Source organism: Sorex fumeus, unplaced genomic scaffold (genome assembly GCF_029834395.1).
Source record: "Sorex fumeus unplaced genomic scaffold, SorFum_2.1 ptg000009l, whole genome shotgun sequence".
Taxonomy (NCBI): Eukaryota; Metazoa; Chordata; class Mammalia; order Eulipotyphla; family Soricidae; genus Sorex; species Sorex fumeus.
Window position 1 is genome coordinate 18,110,009 of NW_026606066.1, and position 24,662 is coordinate 18,134,670.

At 36.4% G+C, this 24,662-nt stretch overlaps 1 protein-coding gene across 6 annotated transcripts in view; it reads right to left on the bottom strand.

Moving 5' to 3' along the window:
- The window catches only part of LOC130019812 (sodium channel protein type 3 subunit alpha), a 137,567-nt gene that overhangs the window by 82,526 nt on the left and 30,379 nt on the right, over nt 1-24,662 (bottom strand). For 4 of the 6 annotated variants that reach the window (XM_056110487.1, XM_056110486.1, XM_056110485.1 and 1 more), the window contains exons 3-8: nt 13,743-13,861; nt 11,875-11,964; nt 7,045-7,173; nt 5,982-6,073; nt 4,910-5,182; nt 3,938-4,001 (exon numbers count right to left, since the gene is read on the bottom strand). In XM_056110487.1, coding sequence (XP_055966462.1) covers nt 3,938-4,001; nt 4,910-5,182; nt 5,982-6,073; nt 7,045-7,173; nt 11,875-11,964; nt 13,743-13,861 — 767 coding nt within the window. Of the gene's footprint in view, nt 1-3,937; nt 4,002-4,909; nt 5,183-5,981; nt 6,074-6,163; nt 6,256-7,044; nt 7,174-11,874; nt 11,965-13,742; nt 13,862-24,662 lie in introns of all 6 variants that reach the window. The other 2 variants (XM_056110488.1, XM_056110484.1) reach the window with 1 other exon arrangement.

The window sequence follows — 24,662 nt, forward strand, 5'->3', positions numbered from 1 at the left end:
GAGCCGAGCCAGTGTATTGAGGGGTACTGATGGTAGGGTCTTCAGGTGTTCAGGGCTGACCTTGTCTGGACCAGGTCCTCTTAGTTCCTTTACTGACGAAATGCCATGTCAAATTTTGGAAGGGATAACGTTGGGAATGACATATCCATCCTGCAGAATTTGGTATGTGGGCAGGTGGACATGGCTATCGAAGAGATCTGAGTAGAAGTCATGAATAATCTTCTCCATTGCCCTTCTGGAAGATGTGACAAATCCATCAGGATGTCGGAGGGCAGTCATCTTGGTCTTGTAATTGGTGAAGGACAGGCGGGCATTACGAATGCTTTTTCTGGCTTCTGCTGCATCTACCAGCACTGCTGCTCTTCTCTCTTTGAGGTCTTCCTTGATGGCTTCTCTGCACTGCTTTGAGAGCTCGGACTTTTGCTTGCGGTTGCCTGAGGCATTCGCCAAGCCATGTTTGCGAATAAGCTCAGGAGTTTCCAAAGACAGGTCTTTTTTTATGGTTATCTCTCTCTTGGCGTTCCTCGCACAATCATGGAGGTGCTGAACCAGTAGATCATATTCCTAGTCAATGTTGTCAATGATGGCATCTTCCCATGTTGCTGCAACAGAGCCAAAGAGCTCCAGTTGGTAGTCTTTCTGGGAGTTCTCTTCTTAAACTTTGAATTCCTTTCTCCCTGCTCTGTGAAGTAGAATTTGCATGAAGGAGACCGTGGTTCGATCCTGTTTGGAATTTTGGGATAACAGCGACATCAGTCATGCAAAACTGTCGATTGAATAAGATGTGGTCAATTTCGTTGTGGGAACTGTCCACCAGGAGACTCCCATGTCCAATGTTTAGATTTGGCCTTTTGGAACTGTGAGTTACCATGGATGGTATTGGTCAACATGATGAACTCAGACAGTCTCTCACCCTGTTCGTTCCATTCTAGACCATGGGTCCCGATGTGGAGTTCTTTGGCTGATCTTGGTTCTATCTTGGCATTAAAATCTCTGACAATGATCTTGTAGAAGGTGTGGTCTTTATAGAACTTCTCCAGCTCCATGTAGAACTTCTCAATTTCTCCTTCATCATAGTTGGATGTTGGTGCATAGACAACGAAGATAGAAACTGCCAGCAGTGAACCACATCTATTCAAGTGTAATCATCTAACTCGGGTTGTTAGGCATTCAAATGAATCAATGCTCCTGGCTAAGTTTGTGTTGACGAGGACACCGACATCACCGACATCTCTTTTGTCACATGTTCCAAGGAACAGTTCTTCTCCAGTGTCGAAAACAGCGTGATGTGATTGATGCCTTCTCGTCTCGGTCAGACCAATGATGTTGTACTTGATCTTTCGCACTTGTACCATCAGGTCCTCGATGGATGCATTAGATGCCAGCATACGTGTACTGAAAGTAGACAGTCATTTTTGTCTTTCTTTGTTTTGGCAGCCTAGATCAGCCTTGAGATTTTATCAGCCTCTCCTTCCATATCCTTCTCAACGCTGCCGTATTCAGGGTCAGGGGAATGAGACCCATTGTATTTACTGGATTTGGCATATCGAATACATCACGGATAGCTTGCCAAGCTCTGCCGTGTGGGTGGGATATTCTCAGTGACCTGAAAACACAAATAAACTTTACAGGTGTTCCTATTCAGGCATATGTGCTGGTATGATACTGTCAGTAGCCTGCCAGATTCTCTGAGAGCGAGAACAAGGGAATAAGAAGTCCAGGAACTTGGTGTTATAATCTCTGGATCCTGGCCATTGATGAGGTTACAAGGCAGTTGGTGGGTGTAACTATCTAGGTACTGGAAGGCCCAGTCCCTAACTGTGCAGGCTTGGAGATCACAGCCCCGAGTCCCGCACACCTGGGTTCCTCTGCCAGTTCCTTTATACGTGAGGCTCATCCAAGCATGTGGAGAGTGGTCTCGGCATGGCTTTGGTTGGGTCTTGGAGGTCTTCAGCTGTCGGGACCTAGTGAGGACAGTCAGGCATGGGGTAGGAGACTCTGGTTTGTTCTCTTCCGGGAGCTTGGTGTTATAGTCTCTGGATCCTGGCCATTGTATTTTATTTTATTTTTTATCACTGAATACTATTTTATTTTATTTATATTCTATGATTTTTGCATCCATTTACCTCTTGAAAACAGCTTGATATGTTCCATATCCCATTTTTTAAGTTGACTAAAATATATTTTATGTGTATGGTCTGAGAATTATTTCCTTTTGCTATTTATTGGTTAAAAAATCTTTCTCTTCTCACAAGAGTTGCCATTTCTCCTTCAGTAGAATTTAGGTTGTTTACAAAGTACTACGGTATTTTTTGGGCTTAAAGATACATCCCAGAGCTTGGCTATGCAATTTTTTGTTTGATTTTTAGATTTGTGTGCACATTTATGGTTCTCATTGTTAATATTTGATCGCTTAGGGTATTGACAGTAACGGTTAGCTTAGTTGTGGTTGATAAAGAGGTTTAAAAATGCAGTGTCTTGAAAATGAGAAGCTGTTAAGCGAAATGATTGAGAAAGAGACGAATAGACATAAAAAGATTGCATTCATCTGGGGGACATAAAGTAACAAAATAGGAGATTAATACTCAAGAATAGCTGAGATCAGTACCAGGAGGATTACTCCATGGCTTAGAGGGCAGCCGGGCACTCTAGGGGAAAGGGCAGCTCAGATAGAGAAGGGAGCACCAAATAAAGGATGTTTGGAGGATCCTCCCAAGAGGGGAGATACATGTTGAAAGTAGACTATGGACTGAACATGATTGCCACTCAATGCCTCTTTTTCAGACCACAGCACCCAAAAGGAGAGAGATAACAAAAGGGAATGCCCTGCCACAGAGGCAGGTTGGGATGGGGGAATGGGTGTGGGAGGGATACTGGGATCCATGGTGGTGGAAAATGGGCACTGGTGGAGGGATGGATACTTGATCATTGTATAATCGAAACCCAAGCACAAAAATTTGTAAATCTACAGCTGTACCTCATGGTGTTTCAGTTATAAAAATTAAAAAAAAAGAAAAATAAAGAAAATGAGAAGCTGAAAGTAGAAGATATTGTTTCCTATTTAGTAGTTTCCCAACCTCTCAGGTACCAAGTTTATGTGTCAGGATGAGTGATGTAGACTAGGAAGCATGGCCACTGGACCGTCCAACAGGCAGTGCATTATGCCAGGCCTTCACACTGTTTTTAACATAGCAATGTTTGTATGATATTGGAACCTACATTCATGTATGTAAATAATATAAAACTGTATATTTTTCAAAGGTTTTTTAAACTTTGGGGGAATCTTTTGTTAAAATGTTAAAACAATAAAAGCTGGGAGAAAAAAATCTTTCTCTTCTCTAAATTAAAATTAAATTTACAATAGTATTGAAAAATCTTGTTATGCGTGTAAGTAGTATGATGATTATTATAGAATGTTATCAAAAATATGCAGACTCAAATTTGGACACACTTCTGGAAAGTCTAAACCTTGACTTCCTTGCACTCAGACTTTTATGCTATTTCAAGAATGCTTTCATTTCTCAAAGCAACTTTAAAAATGGACCTGGAGTGTTAAGACCAGGCAGTAATCTATATTTCATTCCAGCCACAGCAAATCTCATCCCATCAACACATTATCCATATGAATCAAAAAGAATCACTCAAAAGAAAGGTTCTTGCTTTTTCATTGTTTTTCTTCTGGCCACAAGAACTGAGCCCAAGTCTATGCATACAAGGCATGTGTTTTACTGTGGACCTACAACTCTAGTCCTTTCAAAGGAATAATTTTAGCAGCTGTGAATTTAGGGCCATTAGTATGCCTGTAAGACAGAGAAGGTACTCCCTAAGTAGTTGGTGCCACTCTGTGACCGAATGTAAACTATTCTTGTATATATATTTTTCTATCTGCTTTTTTAAATGAGATTTTGATATTTAAATAATTAAATATGTTCCTTACCCTGCATCTGAGCCATTTCCACAGAGTAAAGGGTCCTTTTGTCCTTCTAACACATAAAAGTGACCTGTTAATATAAAGAGTATATGATTTCATTTGATATCAATCCTATTAACATTAGGAACATATGAGAATTTGACTACATCAGATATTTCAAAAATGTATAACAATAAAATATATGTCCAAAGTGGCTTCGCACCCACAGTGTCAACTGTTTTTAGTTGAAAATTCAAGGGAACTTACCACAGGGCCTCATTAATACCCTTTACAGTTCCTTTCAGCTATCTCCCTCAACAATTGCTGTCTTTGTTGAAACAACTGAATTCTTTTTTGTTGTGACGATATGCTACATTTTATTTAACCATGATTTTTTTAGTCAATGAACATTAGAATTTTTTCCACCTTTCAACTATTATCATTACTGCTCCTATGAACATGGATGTACAAATGATCTTGTCAACTTGATGCTTTCAGATATTCTATTTATAGACCTAGAAGTTCAATTGATGATTATAAAAAAAAAAGCCATGCTTCATTTTTTTGAATAGCCATCATCCTGTTTTCCAAAAAGGCTATACCATTTCATTTTCCTTTTGAGAGCACATAAGGCTTCTAATATCTCTCTATTCTCAATGATACTATTCTTATAATTTTTGGATAATCGTCATTCTACTGGTTGCTATGTGGTACCTGATTGTGGTTTCAAGTTTGCATTTCTAAAGACCACAATGTAAAATAAAACACCATTTCTAAACTTTGAGAACTTTTGTGGTATTAACAGTGTTATTGTATAAAAATATGATTAGCAACATAAAAAAGGAAATATGTTCTATAAACTAATCGTATATTTGATGGAATTTTCTTATCTGATCATCAAGAATTCACCATACATTATGCGGTTTCTTAACTACTATAAAACTATTTAAAAAATTCATTCAGAACTATTAGGATTAACAATAGAGCAATATTTCTTACTGTCATCAGCAATGTAATCCTTCCAGTTAAAGGTGGTCATTGTCACATTAACAAATGTTCCATTTGAATCCGCTGTGCCATTAAAATAGGAAGTGGTGTTAGTTTCAAAAGCCGAATCACTTGGGGGCCATTGCAAACATTTATTCCGCAGGTTGCCCATAAACAGCTGCAGACCAATTAGAGCAAACACGCTCAGACAGAACACGGTCAGGATCATGACATCAGAGAGCTTCTTCACGGACTGAATCAGGGCCCCCACGATGGTCTTTAAACCTGAGAGAGAACCATAGGTAAGCTAAGAAAGACTGCTCCAGGGCCACAATGTCTTCTTATTCTCTTTCCCCACAAACAATTGCTGGGCTCTTAGGACACCAAAGCTTAATGGATGGCCAGATGGTTTGGGAAATGGGTGAAGAGAGATTTTGTTTATGAACAGTGTGCTTTCAGGCAGCTCAGATGAAAGCTTTAAAGTATCAAGGCAGGAAGAAACCTGTGTGTTGTTTAACATGCTTCAACACATAAACAGGCAAAGACAAACTTGCAGCTGTTTTCATTTCAGATTTTGTATTTCATCAGGCTGTATCCCAGCAACTTATTTCTTACACAGACTTCCAAGTAGCAACGATTTACAGGAGGAATTAAATTTAAAATCATAAAAATCTCGTACTATTTGCATGCTATCCAACAAAAATTATCTTTTCCTCTTTAAAGGAGACCCATTTTCAAATTAGGCAAAATCCAAATCAGTAAAGCCAGAGTAGCAAAGTTTTTTCAATATAAAAGAAAAAACTTTATATTAAATCAATGCAAAAGATAGGACACAGAACTAGAATTTTTTTCTTTTTTAATAAAAATCTCATGCAATTTTCTGTTAAACTCAAAGGCTGACTTTATGAATAAGCATTTAACTTCTGAAATTTTAACAACTAAGTTTCATCAAAATGTCACTTGGTATTACTGAATGTGAAAACAAGAATAAAAAGCAAGAAAAAAATAAAAGCAAGTGTGATTTTCACCTTAGTATTACTACAGCTCATTTAAAGTCAGCCTCGGTGTTTAACCTACTTCTCACCTGGAATGACTGAAATGGTTTTCAGTGCTCGGAGAACTCTGAATGTTCTCAATGCTGAGACATTGCCCAGGTCCACAAACTCTGTCACATATCTGTAATAGGGAGTTCACACACAAACACAATAACACACAAGAAAAGTTGATATATAAGGGGTCTACCAGCTTATACCAGTTTCTTCTTACCTGGAATTACAGAAATAGTTTTCAGAGCTCTCAAGACTCTGAAAGTTCGAAGAGCTGAAACATTGCCTAGGCTTACAAATTCTGTTACATACCTGTAGGATTAAATCAGAATTACTGATGGCTTTTGCAACATTTATACTAAAGAATTAAAACTGGGCTTGGCATAAGAGCCCCTTGAGTTTAACAAATGTAATTGTTACAGAGAGCAGAGTACCATATGATGAAACCTACTTTGAAGGAATAAAATCTTGTTGCTTTATTTCAAGGTTATTGTCACTTACTCGGAGAGCCCAGCAAGCTACCGAGAGTATTCGATATGCCAGACACAGTAACAACAAAGTCTCCAATGGAGACGTTACTGGGCCCGCTTGAGCAAATCGACGATCAACGGGAGGGCCTTTACCTTTACCTCGAGCAAACTGTCACTTACATGAACAAGCTTGTTTGCAAATTTAATCAAAGCGCAGTTGGTGATATTAAGTTATAGTTAATAAATAACCTCACTTTGATGTAATTGAAAAATATATGACAAAAAATAATTCCCTTTATTGATCATTCACTAGATGTTTACCTTGAGTATTTATTAAGTATTCTTAACATACATGAAGCATAGATTAAATTTTAAAATATGCCTTTTAAAATAGCATTAAAATATAAAGTGTCTCTACATAATCTAAAAAATTAGTATGCTACTTTAAATGGTTTTACTGAGAAAAGTCTTGGAAGATTTAAATAAAAGAAAAGTACAGGATTATTTCATAGATTAGGTATATAATTAATTTAACTATAAGAAAAACTCTCCATTTAAAGTATTTTACAGCAACCTGGCTTATATTGCATTTTCATTTTTCTAATATTAACAGATTTTTAAAAATACTCACGCCATCACAATGACACTGAAATCCAGCCAATTCCATGGATCACGAAGGAATGTAAAATCTTCTAAGCAAAACCCTCTTGCCAAAATTTTTATAAGTGACTCAAAGGTATAGATCCCAGTGAATGTGTACCTATGAAAAAACATAAAACATTATTATGAATTTAATTGTAACTATTAAATGTTTAACACATAGCAAATACTATACTTTTGTGACAATCACAGTTTTTTTATAACTATTTTTTATTTCTATTTATCAAAGATTATACTTTCTTAATTAATCTTACAAATCTGAATAAGGGGCTAAAATAAGAACTAGTATTTCCCCCCTAAAATGCCTTGTTTAAAATAGGAGACTAATACCCAAGAGTGACCAGGATTAGTACCAGGAGGCCATGACTTGGAGGCCAGCCACACATGCTAGGGGAAAAGGGAGCTCAGATAGAAAAGGGAGCACCAAATAAAGGGTGCTGGGAGGATCCTCCCAGGATGGGAGAAGCATGCTAAAAGAAGACTATAGACCAAACATGATTGCCACTCAATGCCTCTTTTGCAAGCCACAACATCCAAAAGGAAAGAGAGAACAAAAGAGAATGCCCTGCCACAGAGGCAAGATAGAATATGGGGGGATAAGGGGTGGGAGGGATACTGGGACCCGTGGTGGTGGAAAATGGGCACTGGTGGAGGGATGGGTATTTGATCATTGTATAATTGAAACCCAAGCACAAAAATTTGTAAGTCTACAACTGTACCTCATGGTGTTTCACTAATAAAAATAAAAAAATTAAAAAAAGAATTTTAGAATTTTAAACCAAAGTAAGAGGGAGGTGAAAAGCTATTGGTGAATTTACATATTATTGATGCATTTATTTCCTAAGGGAACACAAATATCTGAAGGGAAAAGAAAAGAAATTAACTCTTATTCTTATCCAAGAACAGTCAAAGGCATGTCTAATTTTTTCCCACTTTATGTATTTATGTTTTATGCTCTGAAAAAGACTCAGTCTTCAGTTTTTTAAAAATATTAGAAATTATGGTGCAAGCCATTAATTTCTAGTATTCACTTTTTTAAATATCTAGAAAAATACTTAATAAACAAGAAGAAAATAAAAATGGATAGTTTACAAAAGAAAAAAAGCCTTGTTTAATGATTTAGGTTTTTCAATAATGTTTTGTGTGTCTTATTGATGCAGCAATACTATCTGAACAAAGTAGAACACAAACTACATAAAAAAATTTCTACTAGCCAAATAAAAAAGAATAAACAAACTATTTTCATGTTCTGTTTTTATTAATAGCAAGATGGCCAAAACACTTTGAAATACAACACAGGTGAGGGCTAAGTTAAACACCAAAACTGACTTTAAATTTAGTAATACTACAAAGACTAGCCCAAATCAACTTCACTAGACACAAAGCTACCTCGATAAGCATTTGTAGAGTCAGTATTTTGAGTTCATTTAGTATCCTATTCAAATTTCTTGTTGCTTAGTATATTTTCTAGAGGAACATATCTGTATATATTTTAGAGGAACATATCTAATACAGAATATAGGCTTTCAAACATAGAGTTTTTAAACTGCTCAGTCAAATCATCACTATTAAACTTCACAAAAATTTTAATTTGTTATTCTGCTTTGAATATTTGTGCACACAGCGGTAGGGCATTTGCTTTGCAAGCCACCAGCCTGGCCGAGCTGGGTTCGATTTCTCCACCTCTCTTGAAGAGCTCAGCAAGCTACCAAGAGTATTTTGCCTGCACGGCAAAGCCTGGTAAGCTACCCATGACGTATTTGATATGCCAAACACAGTAACAACAAGTCTCACAATGGAGACGTTACTTGGCCTGCTCGAGGAAATCAATGAACAACGGATAGACAGTGCTACCAAAATTTAGAGATAAACAAATACCTGAACCTCCAAGCTCACATTATGTGCTACTATTAGTTAAAATTAGGTTAAATCATTTGTACTTGGTCATTGTGTAATACTATAAATAGCTTATATAATGTAAAAAAAAACTACTTCACTTAGAAAGAACATTAATTTGTCATAAATAACCTCATTATTATTGAAAAATTAGAAAAAGTTTTATGATAGAGAGATTGTTTTAATTAATGCACTTTTGTCTAGAATGTTAATGCTTTTAAAATAACCAGAGGCATTTTACCCTCAAACTCAAATAGAATATCCTTCGCAATGAAACAAGAAGCAGAATAGTAGCACAGAAAAAATAACAGGGTCTGGAGCACAGTGGGTAGGCCATTTGCCTTGAACAAGGCCAACCTGGATTTGAATCCAGTATCCCATATGGTCCCCGAGCACAGTAGTGATCCCTGAGTGAAGGAACAGGAGTGACCCCTGAGCATCGCCGGGTGTTATCCAAAGACGCAAACGCGCACACACACACACACACACACACACACACACACACACACACACACAAAACCAGTGGCGGATACTCAAATGCAATAAAGGACTAATGTGCCAGTGTAGTTTTTTCAAGAACAAAAAGTCTTTTTCTTTATTAAAATAAGGAACCAAATGCTTTATTTTGATGACAACATGTGTGTCACCATCACCTTCATCTCAAGAAAGAAGTGAGGAATCTGAGATTTTGGTTGTCTGTAGAGACTTAAGTAGATCAGTATCACGTTATTGATAATGCGATAATGCTATTGCTGTTCATGTTCTAATTATAAACTTTCATGTTTTAACCATCTCTCCTAAATCATGTTTTCTTCTTCTTCTTCTTTTTTTTTTTTTCTTTTTTTTTTTTTTTTGCTTTTTGGGTCAGACCCAGCAATGCTCAGGGGTTACTCCTGGTTCTGTACTCAGGAATTACTCTTGGTGCTCAGGAGACCATATGAGATGATGGGAATCGAACCAGGGTTGGCTGCGTGCATGCAAACTCCCTACCTGCTGTGCTATCTCCCCAGCCCCCATGTTTTCTTCTTAAGCTGAATTATTTTTAAGCTCAGTTTTTTTGTAACATCCTCTTAAGTTGTTTATGATTTTTGGTTTGTTTTTAATAAATACATATCCTGTATTTTAATATGCATATAGTGACTAAATAATAAAATTATATATATCACTATCACTATTACTATCATCCCGTTGATCATCGATTTGCTCGAGTGGGCACCAGTAATGTCTCCATTGTGAGACTTGTTGTTACTGTTTTTAGCATATCAAAAACAACTGGGGTGAACTGGGAACCACCCTCAACAGTACTAAGCTATTCACCCCCTTGATCCAGTGTGATGGACTTAAGATGAGGGTGAGATGCTATTTAGAACCTGTGGTGCTGGAGGCCTCCAGGGCTATACCTGGTGATGCTTGGGAACCACCATGGTGACAGCTGTTGGTGATTCAGAGCCTCCAGGGCTATGCTCTGGTGATTCTCGAAGAGGTGTGTGTGTGTGTGTGTGTGTGTGTGTGTGTGTGTGTGGTGGGGGAGTATTGGTTCTCTTTGTTCCCTAAATTATAGTTCTTAATATAACTTAAACACCTAAATAATGCTGTGTTTACTTAAATGTATTTTCTTGATATCACAATATAATATGTAACCCAAATATCTCATATAAATGTCTGTATCTATTTTATGAAAACATAATAATATTAATACTAGAATAAAATTACTTTGTTCATTAGTCAATTGGTCATTGAACTTATCTAAAATGTGCAACTGTGATTGAATCTTAATTTTTATTCATTTAATGTTTTGGTGGGCTGGAGCAATAGCACAGTGGTAGGGCGTTTGCCTTGCACGCGAACGACCTGACAGACCTGGATTCAATTCCTCTGCCCCTCTTGGAGAGCCCAGCAAGCTACTGAGAGTATTTCGCCTGCAGGGCAAAGCCTGGCAAGCTCCCCGTGACGTATTTGATATGCCAAACACAGTAACAACAAGTCTCAAAATGAAGATGTTACTGGGCCCGCTTGAGTAATCAATGAACAACAGCAGGACAGTGATGGTGAATGTTTTAGTAAAACAAGATAGTTTTATTAAAACTTATTTATATCTCGCCCACATGGCAAAGCCTGGCAAGCCACTCGTGACGTATTCGATATTCCAAACACAGTAACAAGTCTCACAATGTTACTGGGCCCGCTCGAGCAAATCGATGAACAATGGAGGACAGTGACAATGATTTAGAAAGATGTGAGGGGAGAGAAAGGAATTAGTGCATTTTCAAGAGAACAGAGGCTTCTCTAGTGTGAAAATAACAAGCAAAGAAACAGAGAGACAAGCAAGGAAATACATGTTCACGAGAGAATACAAGCTTGAAGAGCAAGCCTGAATATTAATTTTTATTGTTTTTGTTTGTTTGTTTGTTTGTTTGTTTTGGGTCACATGGGGCGATGCTCAGGGGTTACTCCTGGCTCTGCACTCAGGAATCACTCCTGGTGGTGCTTGGGGAACTATATGGGATGCTGGGAATTGAACCCAGGTTGACCACATGCCAGGCAAGCTCCCTACCAGCTGTGCTATCACTCTAGCCCCTGAATATTAATTTTTAGATTAAAGTTATTTTAATTTACCAGTTAGTATAGATTATTTATAAGTTTTCTTAGATACTATCGTGAATAATTTTCTGAAAAAATATTTACTTTACCAAAGAAATACTCCCTCAAAGAACTTCCCTTATCTTCTTTCATATCATAGAAATAATGTTTTTTCTTAGAACTCAGTCTGACTTAAAAAAAAAGTGTAAATCCTACATCAGACCATACTGGTAAGAAGTGGAAACCACACATCAGACCATAATGGTAGAGATCACTGGAGATTTTAAGAGTGCATTTCTAATTTAAAAAAGTCATTTCTACTTACTCTACATTCTTTGTCCAGTCTGGAGGGTTACTCAAGGTCATAAATACACAGTTGGTCAAAATAGTGCACATAATAAGCATGCTGAATAAAGTAGATTATTGTTAAGGAAAAAATATAAGTACATATTGTGACCATTTACAAGTGATCCAAAACAACAATACCAATTCACCAATGAAAGTTACCTGCGATATCAGTATTATTATTTTAAACAGATAATAGACACATTAATTTTAAAAAGTTTTGAAGGCTGTCAAATATTCTTAGTTCTCTCTGTCTCTGTCTCTGTCTCTTTCTGTCTCTTTGTCTCTATCTCTTTCTGTGTCTCTCTCTCTCCCTCCCCGCCTCCCCCCACCTTTTGGAGGTGCTGGGAATCAGACCTGAGGCTTCTGCATGTGTTGTAGCAGACAGTCTTCTCCTTCTCTCCAGTCTTTTTCCATTTTATATTACTTTTTGCTAAGTTTAATAGTAACATATTGGGAATTTGTTTTCCAATCAGCGGATACAATGTTTTTTTCTTAGAAGTGCTTAGCCTGACTTAAAAAAGTGGAAATAGTACATCAGACCATAATGGTAAAGAGATTACTAGAGAATTTAAGAGTGCATTTCCATATCAAAAGTCTTTCTTGAAATTTTTTGTATTTTATTTGAAAAATTTTGAAAATATTTTCAAAAGGCCTTCCTTCATTAGACTTACAGTGTAACATAGAGTGTAAAAGTTGCAACGAAATATAAAAAATTTAAAATTTCACTGTCTGACAAACAAGAAATGTAATATAAAAAGTCTGAGAATCTCTAGGCTATGCAAAGAGGCTAGAAATTGAAAATTGTACAGTAATTAGTATTTTCTGGTAGTCTCATATTGATCTAACTTGTTCCTTTGGAATTACAAAAGTAATAAAAAGAAAGATTTATAATTTTTTGCTGATATCTTAATAGCATTTTCTAGGCTTTTATCTCAACTTCTGACTTTTGTAAGTGAATTTAATGTGTCACCTAGTCTCGTGTATCTAGTTCACACCATGATTAAAGAGATAACACCACCTTGAAGCCTCTCTAATAATTTGCTATAATATTTTCTCTTGGGATCTCAATCATGACTTCATTATAAGAATATTATCATTATTTTGAATATGTATTTAATTTTTATATATAATTAGTTTTAACATGAAAATGTAGAATAGAGTTTAAATATATTTCAAAAGTTTACTGCTGCTTTATGACTCATCTGTAGTCAAAATTCTCATAAGTATTTTGTTTCTCATTTAATGCTTACATAGCCGTTTTTGACTCTGTCCTTATAAAATACATAATCTAGAGTACAGCTCCTGAAATACACTTTTAACTATCATTATAAATAACTTAAATTTAATAAAAATTTAAGATATATTACCAACTATATTACCAAAGACACAAGGTGAGAATTTAGCAAAGCTTCTCAAAGAAGAGAGAATGAAGTCACAACATATATTTTAAAGCACAAAAGCTTGAATATTTGCTAATATAAATAATAATACTAACCACAATAAATTTTATTCTTCAACAGTGGCTATGTATGAACTAATTTAGGGCTACAAGAATATAAAAAGGCAGTTGTTCCTTTTATCACTGCATTTCCTTTTATTATCACAATACTTTCACATTCCTTTCAACATTCACTATCAAGACTGCATTTGTAATTTTAGAATCACAAGTCATTTACATAATATCTTATCATAAATATTAGAAAACAAAGGAGAATAAATCAAACAGTAATGAAAACATTAATCTCAAAGGGTGTTTATATATATATAGGTATGTATATTAGTGAATTATATTCTCTGCAAAATCAATAAGAATATAGATTAGACAGTTCATACAAAAAAGGATATGAATGTACCAAAATCTTAATAGCAATTTTTCTAACAGGGTTTAGTGGAGTTAAAATGTACAAGGCAGAGGTGGCACTGAATCGGAAAATTGCCTTCCCTTTATTCAATACTATAAAAGTCTGAAAAAGAAAATATAAGAAAAAATTAGACATATGGTTTATTAAAGTATTTACATACATGAAGAACTTTAGACCTAATTTGTTTAAACTTTTTTGTCTATTTGGCATACTCTACTAATAACAATATTAGATATTTCTTCTCTAAAGTAGCATAAACTCACAACTAAAAATATGAGTCATTATTATCTAATCTGTCTTTAAGATCCCAACTTCCTGATAAAACTGATGAACTTACATAAAATTTTTACAAAGTAAGGTAACATTAGGACTCAAATTCTCTTAACATCTATCTCGATCTCTGGGAACTTTTCTTTGCATACAATAATATTTAAATGATGTTTGTAAAAAATTTTGGCAAATAGTATAACTCCATTGTTTATGAAGGCTATCTTCCTTTTGGTAGTTGACATACTCTAAACTGTGTAAATAGCCTGAACAATCTAATTTTGTCAGGTTCTATCAGCCAATTGGTAATACTGAGAAGGAATAGTGTGATTGAGAATTCAAATGACATATGTCATTTCAAAGGACACTTCACAACTAAATTTCCTATGACTGTAATCAATCAAAGCTAATCCTCAACAAATTAGCTTTAAAGCTAGATTACCCTATAATTACCTACCACCTCTCTCTAGGATCATTTCTTATGCTTTCCCACCAAAGTAACTGTAATCCAGTTAATTCAAACTCCTTGCTGATGTCACTCATAGCTTGTTAGTTCCTTTCCCTGACTACAAAAATGAGTGACATAGAATGCCAGAAGAAGAAAGACATCTAACATAAACCCCCTTTTGTTTAGCCTTGACAATAAGATTTAACCTTCAATGAACCACTTTTAGAAACAGAGATTCTTTGTCCTATTTGCATATTGATATCCACTGGCAAAAAGTCACCATTATTTGGTGCCTGTTCAAGGCCAAATGAATATAATTCTTGGAGGACTCACAAGCATAACTACATTTTTACAATTTTCAGTTCATTATAATATGTAGTCAAAAGGGTGAAAATTCATACATTCTGAGAGCGTCCTTAGCATTCAAAATCACTTTATTCAGCCTGTTCATAAACCACAATACTTTTGCATCACTGCCTATTTGGCTTTATCAGTAAGTCTGAGTGTACACTTTGGGGTGTTGCTTGTAATTATAGTCAAGCAGTAATTTAAATGTAGCATTCACTCTACTAGGTTAAACAATTTTATAAATCATTTGAGTATAAAGGACCCATATCTACATTTTTTCCAATTTTTTTACCATATTTAATAGCCTGGTTTGCAAATAACTACTTGTTTTAATTAAACGTAGGTTTACCTTTAAAATGTTATTGATATTTAAGACATTTATTTTATGTATCCATTCACTTAATAATATGTTTTCCTTATTACCTAAAGCCTATATACCACATGTTTATGTTAACTGACAACATACTCTGTTTGAATAGTTAGAAAGAAATATTTATATTGTGATTATAAAGAGCAGAGGAAACAATTACTCTGTACATCTTTTTTGTATTCAGTAACATAGAGCCAAAGATTATTTAACCAATTATTTTTCATTAACTACACTTCATAACTTTGAATAAGCTAATGAAGAGGGCAAATTGATTGTTCCTTACTGGCAATAAGATTACCCACAATTGGCAATAAACATTGAAAAGACTGTAGTTAAAGTACAAACATATTAAAGAATTTTATGGAATCTGAAGGATTAGATAATATAATATGAGTAAAACAATCTAGATAGCAGTAACATTTAAAAGTTCACAATAATTTTAAGTCCTTTTGTTCATGTTTTGGAGAGGAACTTTCCTGGAAAATCCATTGCAATATGTAGTATTAGGTGTGGATTTTATTTGGAAAATCTCCAAGAGCAAGTGGGCAGGAACGAACTGTTCTTTTCAACATAAATTCCTTTGTTTTTCTTGTAAGATTAGCTCTTATGATACTAACTGTATCATATAAAATGGCATGCCAATGGGCATCTTCCTTGAACTTATAAATTCTGCAACAGAGATAGCCTCAAAGAGAAAAATCCAAGTTTATTTCTGGAGAAAACCACTTGACACAGAGTAAACCTTGAGTTCAAAATACATGAGGGAGCCTGAAAGAAATAATGAGGTGATTAAGCACAAGTCTAGCTTTCATGGCCATGAGTTTGATACCCACTACTATCGGATGTGACACTGATGTGACTCTCTTCTCCAGAAGTACCACAAATAGTGGCACCTATTTAAAAGAAGTAACAAAGAATGGAGATAACATATTAATTTTATGTATACTGGAAGCATTATAAGAATGACATTTTAATTCTGGGGCTCTGATATCTTTGAGGGACATAGAAAAGATAAAAATTACCTGAGAGGAGAATATATAATTGCAGAAGGGAAACTTTTCAGAATCTTGTCACAAAGCAATAATATAACTTCAAAAATATCACTACTGCTAGTAAGCAATGAGTGTTATAGCTAAAAGAGCGTCAATCTATTTGTTGTCCACTCAGGAATTTTCTTGTTTTTTTCCAAATAAATATACAACTTATAGGTTCACAAAATTTTTATTAAAGTAAGATTTAGCTTTATATCTCTAAATAGAACTGCATTGATTAGAAAATTCAATCTCATCAGTCCTGCTTTTCAGACTCAACTAAATCTTTGAGGAGATGCAAGATAAGCTGTTAAAGTTCATGGGTCCACCAGTCTCTGGCTGAAAACTCTGGTGTGTCATCAGGATTGGGATAAGCCAAGTCCTTCCTACCCTGCTAGGTCTTAGGCTGAAAACTCTGGGGCACCATCAGAAGTGGGATGGGCCAAGTCCTTCTCCTGCTAAAGACCTGGCAGCTGCATCCACACTCCACAACTACTGTTATGTCAAAGACTTCACTTCACTGCTTCATGACAAGTCTTTGCAGAGGCCAAACCAACCAAAACTTGCAGGTACACTGATTTCAGGGTGAAAACTCTGGTGTCTTTTCGGAGTGTGGGCAGGCAGACTTCTTCCAGCCATCCTCCTCCACCCTGCTTCCCTGCACCAAATACCCCATACTTCCATAAGTCCCAACAAACACATCTATATCCCATATCCCTATGTCAACTCATCCATTGGCATGTTCTACAGACCCTGGAGGTCATGGAAACCACAAAAATTCCACAATACTAACATCCTAGTATTAGAACACCAAATTAGATAGAAAAGTAATGTAGAAGTCAACTGAACTCAATAAACAAAAATAATAACACAGAAGCCTCAACTAGCAACAAATAGCTTTGTGAAAACTCAGGTAAGGACTTTATGACCCCACGGTGAGATAAAACAATTTTCAAAAATGTTCTTTCACTGAAACTGTTTTTAATAATGCCATTAGACATTTGTTGTGATAAGAAATATAAATTATTTTGCACCTGCAAAGGGACAGGTTTGGGAGGTGATTGGGAAAATGGGGACAATGGTGGAGGGAAAGTCAGACTGTTGGTGGATTGATACTATAATAATTAATATGATTTATTTAGGGCTTAGTGGTTCTGACTTTGGAGCTGTATTGCATGGATTTAAATCCTGAACCTAGTGACCTTGGGCAAGCTACTAATTCACTCTGGAACTTGCTTCGCCAACATGTAATAAAGCTAACAGCACCCACCTTAATCGTTCTTTGAATGTGAAATTAGTTATGAGTGTGAAGACTTTTAGAAGTATAAACACTGGGGCTGAAGAGATAGCACAGCAGGTTGGGCACGGGACATACACACTGCTGACCCAGATTCAATTCCTGGCACCCCATATGGTCCCCAAGCACCATTAGAAGTTATCATTGAGTACAGAGTCAGGAGTAAGCTTTGAGCACTTCTGGGAGTGGCTCCCTAAACCAAAATTAATAAGTAAGATAAATAAAAGTATGCCAAAAATTGTTAACTATTTTTATTAATAATTGTTTTAAAATTATTATCTGGTTAGCCTAAATGCCATTAAAATCATTGTGATAATGCTCATTTTATTAAAGTGGGTATGTGAAATGCATCATTAATTCATGTAGGGTAATAATGTTTTACAGTTTCAAAATGTCTTTCATCTGCATTATTTCATACAAGTAACACAAGCTTCTTATCCTATTTTAAAACGAGAACTTCTATCATTTCCTATCCAAATATCAAAAACTACCTTTTTTTTCATAACTATAGACATGTATGTATTGTGTGTGTGTGTGTGTGTGTGTGTGTGTGTGTGTGTGTGTAATTTGTTATTTCAATGTAACTCCGATCTGTACTCAGGGCTTACTCCTAGCTCTGTCTTCAGGGATCACGCCACATAGTGCTTGGGGGATCAGATTGGCTGCTGGGAATTAAACCCAAGTCAGCATGTGCCCCCTACCCTCTGTACTGACTCTTTAACTCCTGAGACTTCATATTTACAGACACATGCAGACTACATTGAGGAGACTTTCGAGATGTCTCCCAATATGGGTTGTGGCCATTAAATCAAAACCCAAGTTTGGTTTCCAGACTAGAGACAATAAAAAAGTGACATTGTGAGGGAGAATTCTATTTTCTAGTGCAAATTCACATTAACCAACTTGAAAATCTGACATATAATATTTGAATATGTTTTGTTTGCTTGCAATAATATATGATTGTCACTTGGGCTGAAATAGTTGCTATACAATCACCAGTGTATAATTTCCTTTAATCAGATCAATGGGAAAACAAATGACAAGTAAAGCAGTTTTTTTTATTTTCCTGAGGATGGAGTTCAAACATGTCAATGCAATCAAATAATGCAGATTTTAATGACATCTCAGCAATCATTCAGTTTCCTCTCCCCAGTGAAGTGATTGACCTATGGAGTAATAAACTTTCAATTCTAATACTAAAGACCCAACTCCTCAAGAAAATGATGACATTTGTGTTTGCTGTTCTCTTTTTTTCCACATAATTTTATCATTTATTTTTTAATATACCTCTTTCTTGAAAGCATACAATTCCAAGTATACAGTTTATATCTTGATACTGTGGTTTACTGAAAAAAAGTTTTCCATTTCTTAGGGGATTTGTCATTGTCATCACTTTATATTAACAGAGTATCCAATTTTTTTTTTTTTAATTTATTTTTTTTTTATTAGTGAAAAACCATGAGGTACAGTTATAGGCTTACAAATTTTGTGCTTGGGTTTCAGTTATACAATGATCAAGTCCCCATACCTCCACCAGTGCCCGTCATCCATCCCCATGGGTCCCAGCATCCCCCCCCTCATCCCCCCCCCCCCCCCCCGTCCCATCCTGCCTCTGTGGCAGGGTATTCCCCCTTGTTCTCTCTCTCTTCTTTTGGGTACTGTGTTTTGCAAGAGAGGCTTTGAGTGGCAATCATGTTTGGTCTATCGACTACTTTTAGCATGCTTCTCCCACCCTGGGAGGGCCCTCACAACACCCTTCATTTGGTAATCTCTTCTCTATCTGAGCTTCCTTTTCACCTAGAGCCTGTGGCTGGCCTTCCATTCATGGAGCAAAATTCCTGGTACTAATCTCAGCCATTCCTGTGTGTCACTCTCACTTTTTGTTGCTTTATGTTCCCCAGATGAATACAATCTTTCTGTGTCTATCCCGCTCTTTCTGACTCATTTCGCTTAACATGATACTTTCCATGTAGTACCACTTGTATGTAAATTTCATAACTTCATCTTTTCTAACAGCTACATAGTACTCCATTGTGTAAATGTACCAAAGTTTCTTTAACCAGTCATCTGTTCTTGGGCACTCAGGTTTTTTCCAGATTCTGGCTATTGTAAAGAGTGCTGCAATGAACAAACAATTGCAGATGTCACTTTGACTATACCTTTTTGCCTCTCTGGGATATATTCCCAGGAGTGCTATAGCTGGGTCAAATGGCAGATCAAATTCTAATTTTTTGAGAGTCGTCCATACTGTTTTCCAAAAGGGTTGGACCAGCCGGCATTCCCACCAGCAGTGAAGGAGGGTCCCTTTCTCGCCACATCCGCGCCAGCACCGGTTGCTTTTGTTCTTGTGGATGTGGGCCAGTCTCTGTGGTGTGAAATGATATCTCATTGTGGTTTTGATCTGCATCTCTCTGATGATTAGTGATGTAGAGCATTTTCTCATGTGCCTTTTTGCCATTCGAATTTCTTCTTTGCGAAAGTTTCTGTTCATTTCCTCACCCCATTTTTTGATGGGGTTGGGTGATTTCTTCTTGTGGAGTTTAACCAGTACCTTGTATATCCTTGATATCAACCCCTTGTCGGATGTGTACTTGGTGAATATCCTTTCCCATTCTGTAGGCTGTCTTTGTATTTTGGTCACTGTTTCTTTGGAGGTGCAGAAGCTTCTTAGTTTAAGATAGTCCCATTTGTCTATCTCTGTTTTCACTTGCTCAGCCAGTGGCGTGACATCTTTGAAGATACCATTAGCTTCAATATCATGGAGAGTTTTGCCGACTTTGTCTTCAATAAACATTATGGATTCTGGTCTGATGTTGAGGTCATAAATCCATTTTGATCTTACTTTTGTGCATGGTGTTAGGCAGAGATCTGAGCCCACTTTTTTGCATGTAGCCGTCCAATTTTGCCAGCACAGTTTGTTGAAGAGGCTTTCCCTGCTCCATTTCACTTTTCTTGCCCCCTTATCAAAAATTAGATGATTATATGTTTGGGAGGAAATGTCAGTATATTCAACTCTGTTCCATTGGTCTGCAGCTCTGCTTTTGTTCCAGTACCATGCTGTTTTAATTATTACTGCCTTGTAGTAGAGTTTGAGGTTAGGGAGGTTGATTCCTCCCATTTTCTTTTTCCCAAGAATTGCTTTAGCTATTCGCGGGGGCTTATTGTTCCATATAAATTTCAGGAGTGTTTGCTCCATTTCTTTGAAGAATGTCATGGGTATCCTTATAGGGATTGCATTGAATTTGTATAGTGCTTTGGGAAGTATTGCCATTTTGATGATGTTGATTCTCCCCATCCATGAACAGGGGATATTTTTCCATTTCCTCGTGTCCTCTTTTATTTCCTGAAGTAGCGTTTTGTAGTTTTCCTTGTACAGGTCCTTTACTTCCTTAGTTAAGCTGATTCCTAGATACTTGATTTTCTGGGGCACAATTGTGAATGGGATTGTTTTCTTGATGTCACTTGCTTCTCTTTCACTATTTGCGTATAGGAATGCCATGGATTTTTGGGTATTGATTTTATAGCCTGCCACTTTACTATACAAGCCTATTGTTTCTAGGAGTTTCTTGGTAGAGGTTTTAGGGTTCTCTAAGTATAGTATCATGTCATCTGCGAATAGTGAGAGCTTAATTTCTTCTTTCCCTATCTGGATGCCCTTAATATCTTTTTCTTGCCTAATCGCTATTGCAAGTACTTCCAGTACTATATTGAACAGTAGTGGAGAGAGTGGGCATCCTTGTCTCGTCCCTGACCTTAGGGGGAAGGGTCTCAGTTTTTCCCCATTGAGGATGATGTTTGCTGTAGGTTTGTGGTAGATGGCTTTAACTATATTGAGGAAAGTCCCCTCTATCCCCATTTTGGCAAGGGTTTTCATCATGAATGGGTGCTGGATCTTGTCAAAAGCTTTCTCTGCGTCTATTGATATGATCATATGATTTTTATCTTTTCTTTTGTTGATATGATGGATTATGTTGATTGATTTCCGAATGTTGAACCACCCTTGCATCCCTGGGATGAATCCTACTTGGTCATGATGTATGATCTTTTTGATGAGTTGTTGTATTCTATTGGCTAGTATTTTGTTGAGAATCTTCGCATCCGTGTTCATCAGGGATATTGGCCTGTAGTTTTCTTTTCTTGTGGTGTCTTTGTTTCCTTTTGGTATTAGAGAGATATGGGCTTCATAGAAGCTGTTTGGGAGAGTTTCTGTTTTTTCAATTTCCTGGAAAAGCTTGAGAAGAATTGGCAATAGGTCCTCTTTAAATGTTTGGAAAAATTCGCTAGTAAATCCATCTGGGCCTGGGCTTTTGTTTTTGGGAAGACTTTTGATTACAGTTTCAATTTCCTTGATGTGAATGGGTCTATTCAGGTACTCTATATCTTCTTGATTCAGCTTTGGGAGATGGTAGAGATCCAGGAATTTATCCATTTCTTCTAGGTTCTCGTGTTTCGTGGCATAGAGACTTTCAAAGTAGTCTCTGATGATCTCTTGAATTTCTTTAGTTTCTGTTGTGATATCCCCATTCTTATTTCTGATTCGGTTTATTAGGGTTCTCTCTCTCTGTTTCTTTGTGAGTGTTGCTAGTGGTTTATCTATCTTATTTATTTTCTCGAAGAACCAGCTCTTGGTTTCATTGATCTTTCGGATTGTTTCTTTGTTTTCCATGTCGTTGATTTCTGCTCTAAGTTTTATGATCTCTTTCCTTCTGCCTGATTTAGGCTCTTTCTGTTGATCCTTTTCTAAGGTCTTGAGCTGTGAGGTCAAATTGTTTATGTGCATCGTTTCTATCGACTTAAGATAGGCTTGCAGAGCTATAAATTTTCCCCTTAATACAGCTTTCGCTGCATCCCATAAGTTCTGGTAGTTTGTGTCTTCATTCTCATTTGTTTCCAGGTATCTTTTGATTTCATCCTTGACTTCGTTCCTGACCCACTCATTGTTCAGCATCGAGTTGTTTAATTTCCAGGTGTTTGATTTGGTTCTCCGTGTCTGTGTGTGATTCACTTCTATCCTCAGTGCATCATGGTCTGAAAAGATGGCTGATACTATTTCTATCTTCTTGATTCTGTTGAGGTGTGTTTTGTGTCCTAGCACATGGTCTATTTTGGAAAATGTTCCGTGCGCACTGGAGAAGAATGTGTATTCTTTCTTTTTGGGGTGTAAAGCCCTGTATAAGTCCATAAGCCCTTTCTCTTCTATTACTTCTTTCAAAGCCAATAATTCCTTGCTGGGTTTTGTTCGTGTTGATCTATCCAGAGGTGATAAGGCGATGTTGAAGTCTCCAAGTACTATTGTGTTGGTAGTGATGTCCTCCTTAAAATCTGTTAGTAGTTGTTTTAAATATTTAGCTGTTCCCTCATTAGGTGCGTATACATTTAAGAGTGTGATTTCTTCCTGTTGTACGTATCCCTTGATGAAGAGAAAATAGCCTTCACTGTCCCTTCTAATCTTTTTCAAGGTGAAATTAATGTTGTCAGATACTAGTATGGCCACCCCAGCTTTTTTGAGGGAGTTGTTTGCTTGCAGGATTGTATTCCATCCTTTGACTTTGAGTCTGTGTTTGCTCTGGCTGTTGAGGTGAGTTTCTTGTAGGCAGCAGAATGTTGGGTTCTGTCTCTGTATCCATTTTGCCACTCTGTGTCTCTTAACTGGTGAATTTAGACCGTTGACATTGAGAGAGAGAATGGTTATGGGGTTTTGTGTCATGTTTCTGTGCGGGTGTGTTGTGGTTGTAGGGTTGTGTTGTGGTTGTAGGGTTTGTCTTTTCTTATAGTAGCCCCTTTAGGCCTTGCTTTAGGTTTGGTTTTGAGTCTATGAAGTTCCTGAGCTGCTGTTTATCTATAAAATAATGTACTGTTCCTTCGATTTTGAGGGAGAGTTTAGCCGGGTAGAGTATGTTTCTTCTCTTAAAAATAGAATATTTTTAAAAATAGAAATAAAATAAAAAAATAAAATTTAAAAAAAAAATAAAATAAAAAAAAAAATAAAAAAAATAAAAAAAAAATAAAAATATTTTTAAAAATAGAAAATAAAAAAAAACAGTTTCTTCTCTTAAAAATAGAATGACCGCAGCTGAAGAGAGAATCAGTGACCTAGAAGATCAGCTGCAACAAGCCAACACGCAACAACAAACACTGGCAAGGGACCTCAAAATGGCTCTACAGAGAATCAGAGTCCTAGCAGATGACTCCAAGAGGAACAATATTAGAATTATGGGACTACCTGAACCTCAGGGAAACAATCCCAACGAAAAAAACACCGTCAAACAAATCATTGCTGAAAACTTCCCAGAGCTGCACAATGCAGCCATTCAGGTTCAAGGAGCCCGAAGGGTGCCAGCTAAAAGAGACCCCAACAAAAACACTCCAAGACATATCATACTTAGAATGATCGATACTGCCGATAGAGACACAATACTGCAAGCAGCAAGAGCAAAGAAGGAAATCACATACAAAGGAGCATCCCTTAGATTCACAGCAGACCTATCAGAGGAAACCCTACAAGCCCGAAGGCAGTGGCGAGATATAGTCAAAAAACTCATGGAAATGAATGCTTCCCCCAGAGTATCCAATTTTTGAAAAAATGTCTTTATTGATTTTATAATAAAAACTGGAATTAAATATTTGTAGAAGTATATGAATTGATATTAAAGCTACCTTTCATGAAATTAATTGAAAGGAAAAATAAAATACTATATATCTTTTTTCCTTGACTTTAAAGTAATTTAAACTCTGATATTCAAAGTGTGGTCCATGTAATAGCAATATAAAACTTACTCAAAGGCTTGTGAGAAATGTACATTCTCACCCCAGATATGTGGAATCTGAATTGTGTTTTAATATTTCTTTTCTATTTTGGAAGAAGAGAGGCATACTTAGTATTACTTGGGGACCATGTAGCACCACAAACCATGCACTCCAGCACTTTGAGCTATCTCCATGGTCCATAGACTGTATTAATAAAAGCCTCAAGTGATATGCATACAATCTAACTTTGAAATGACCCCATTAGAGCTCTAGCAAACAGCGTCAGTTCCATGACAGAAGACATCATTGTCATTCCTTTAGTCACTTCTGTCCAATAAAATTAAAATGTAGGCTGCTACTCTTTTGAAAAGGACTGATTCATTTAAATGAAGTAA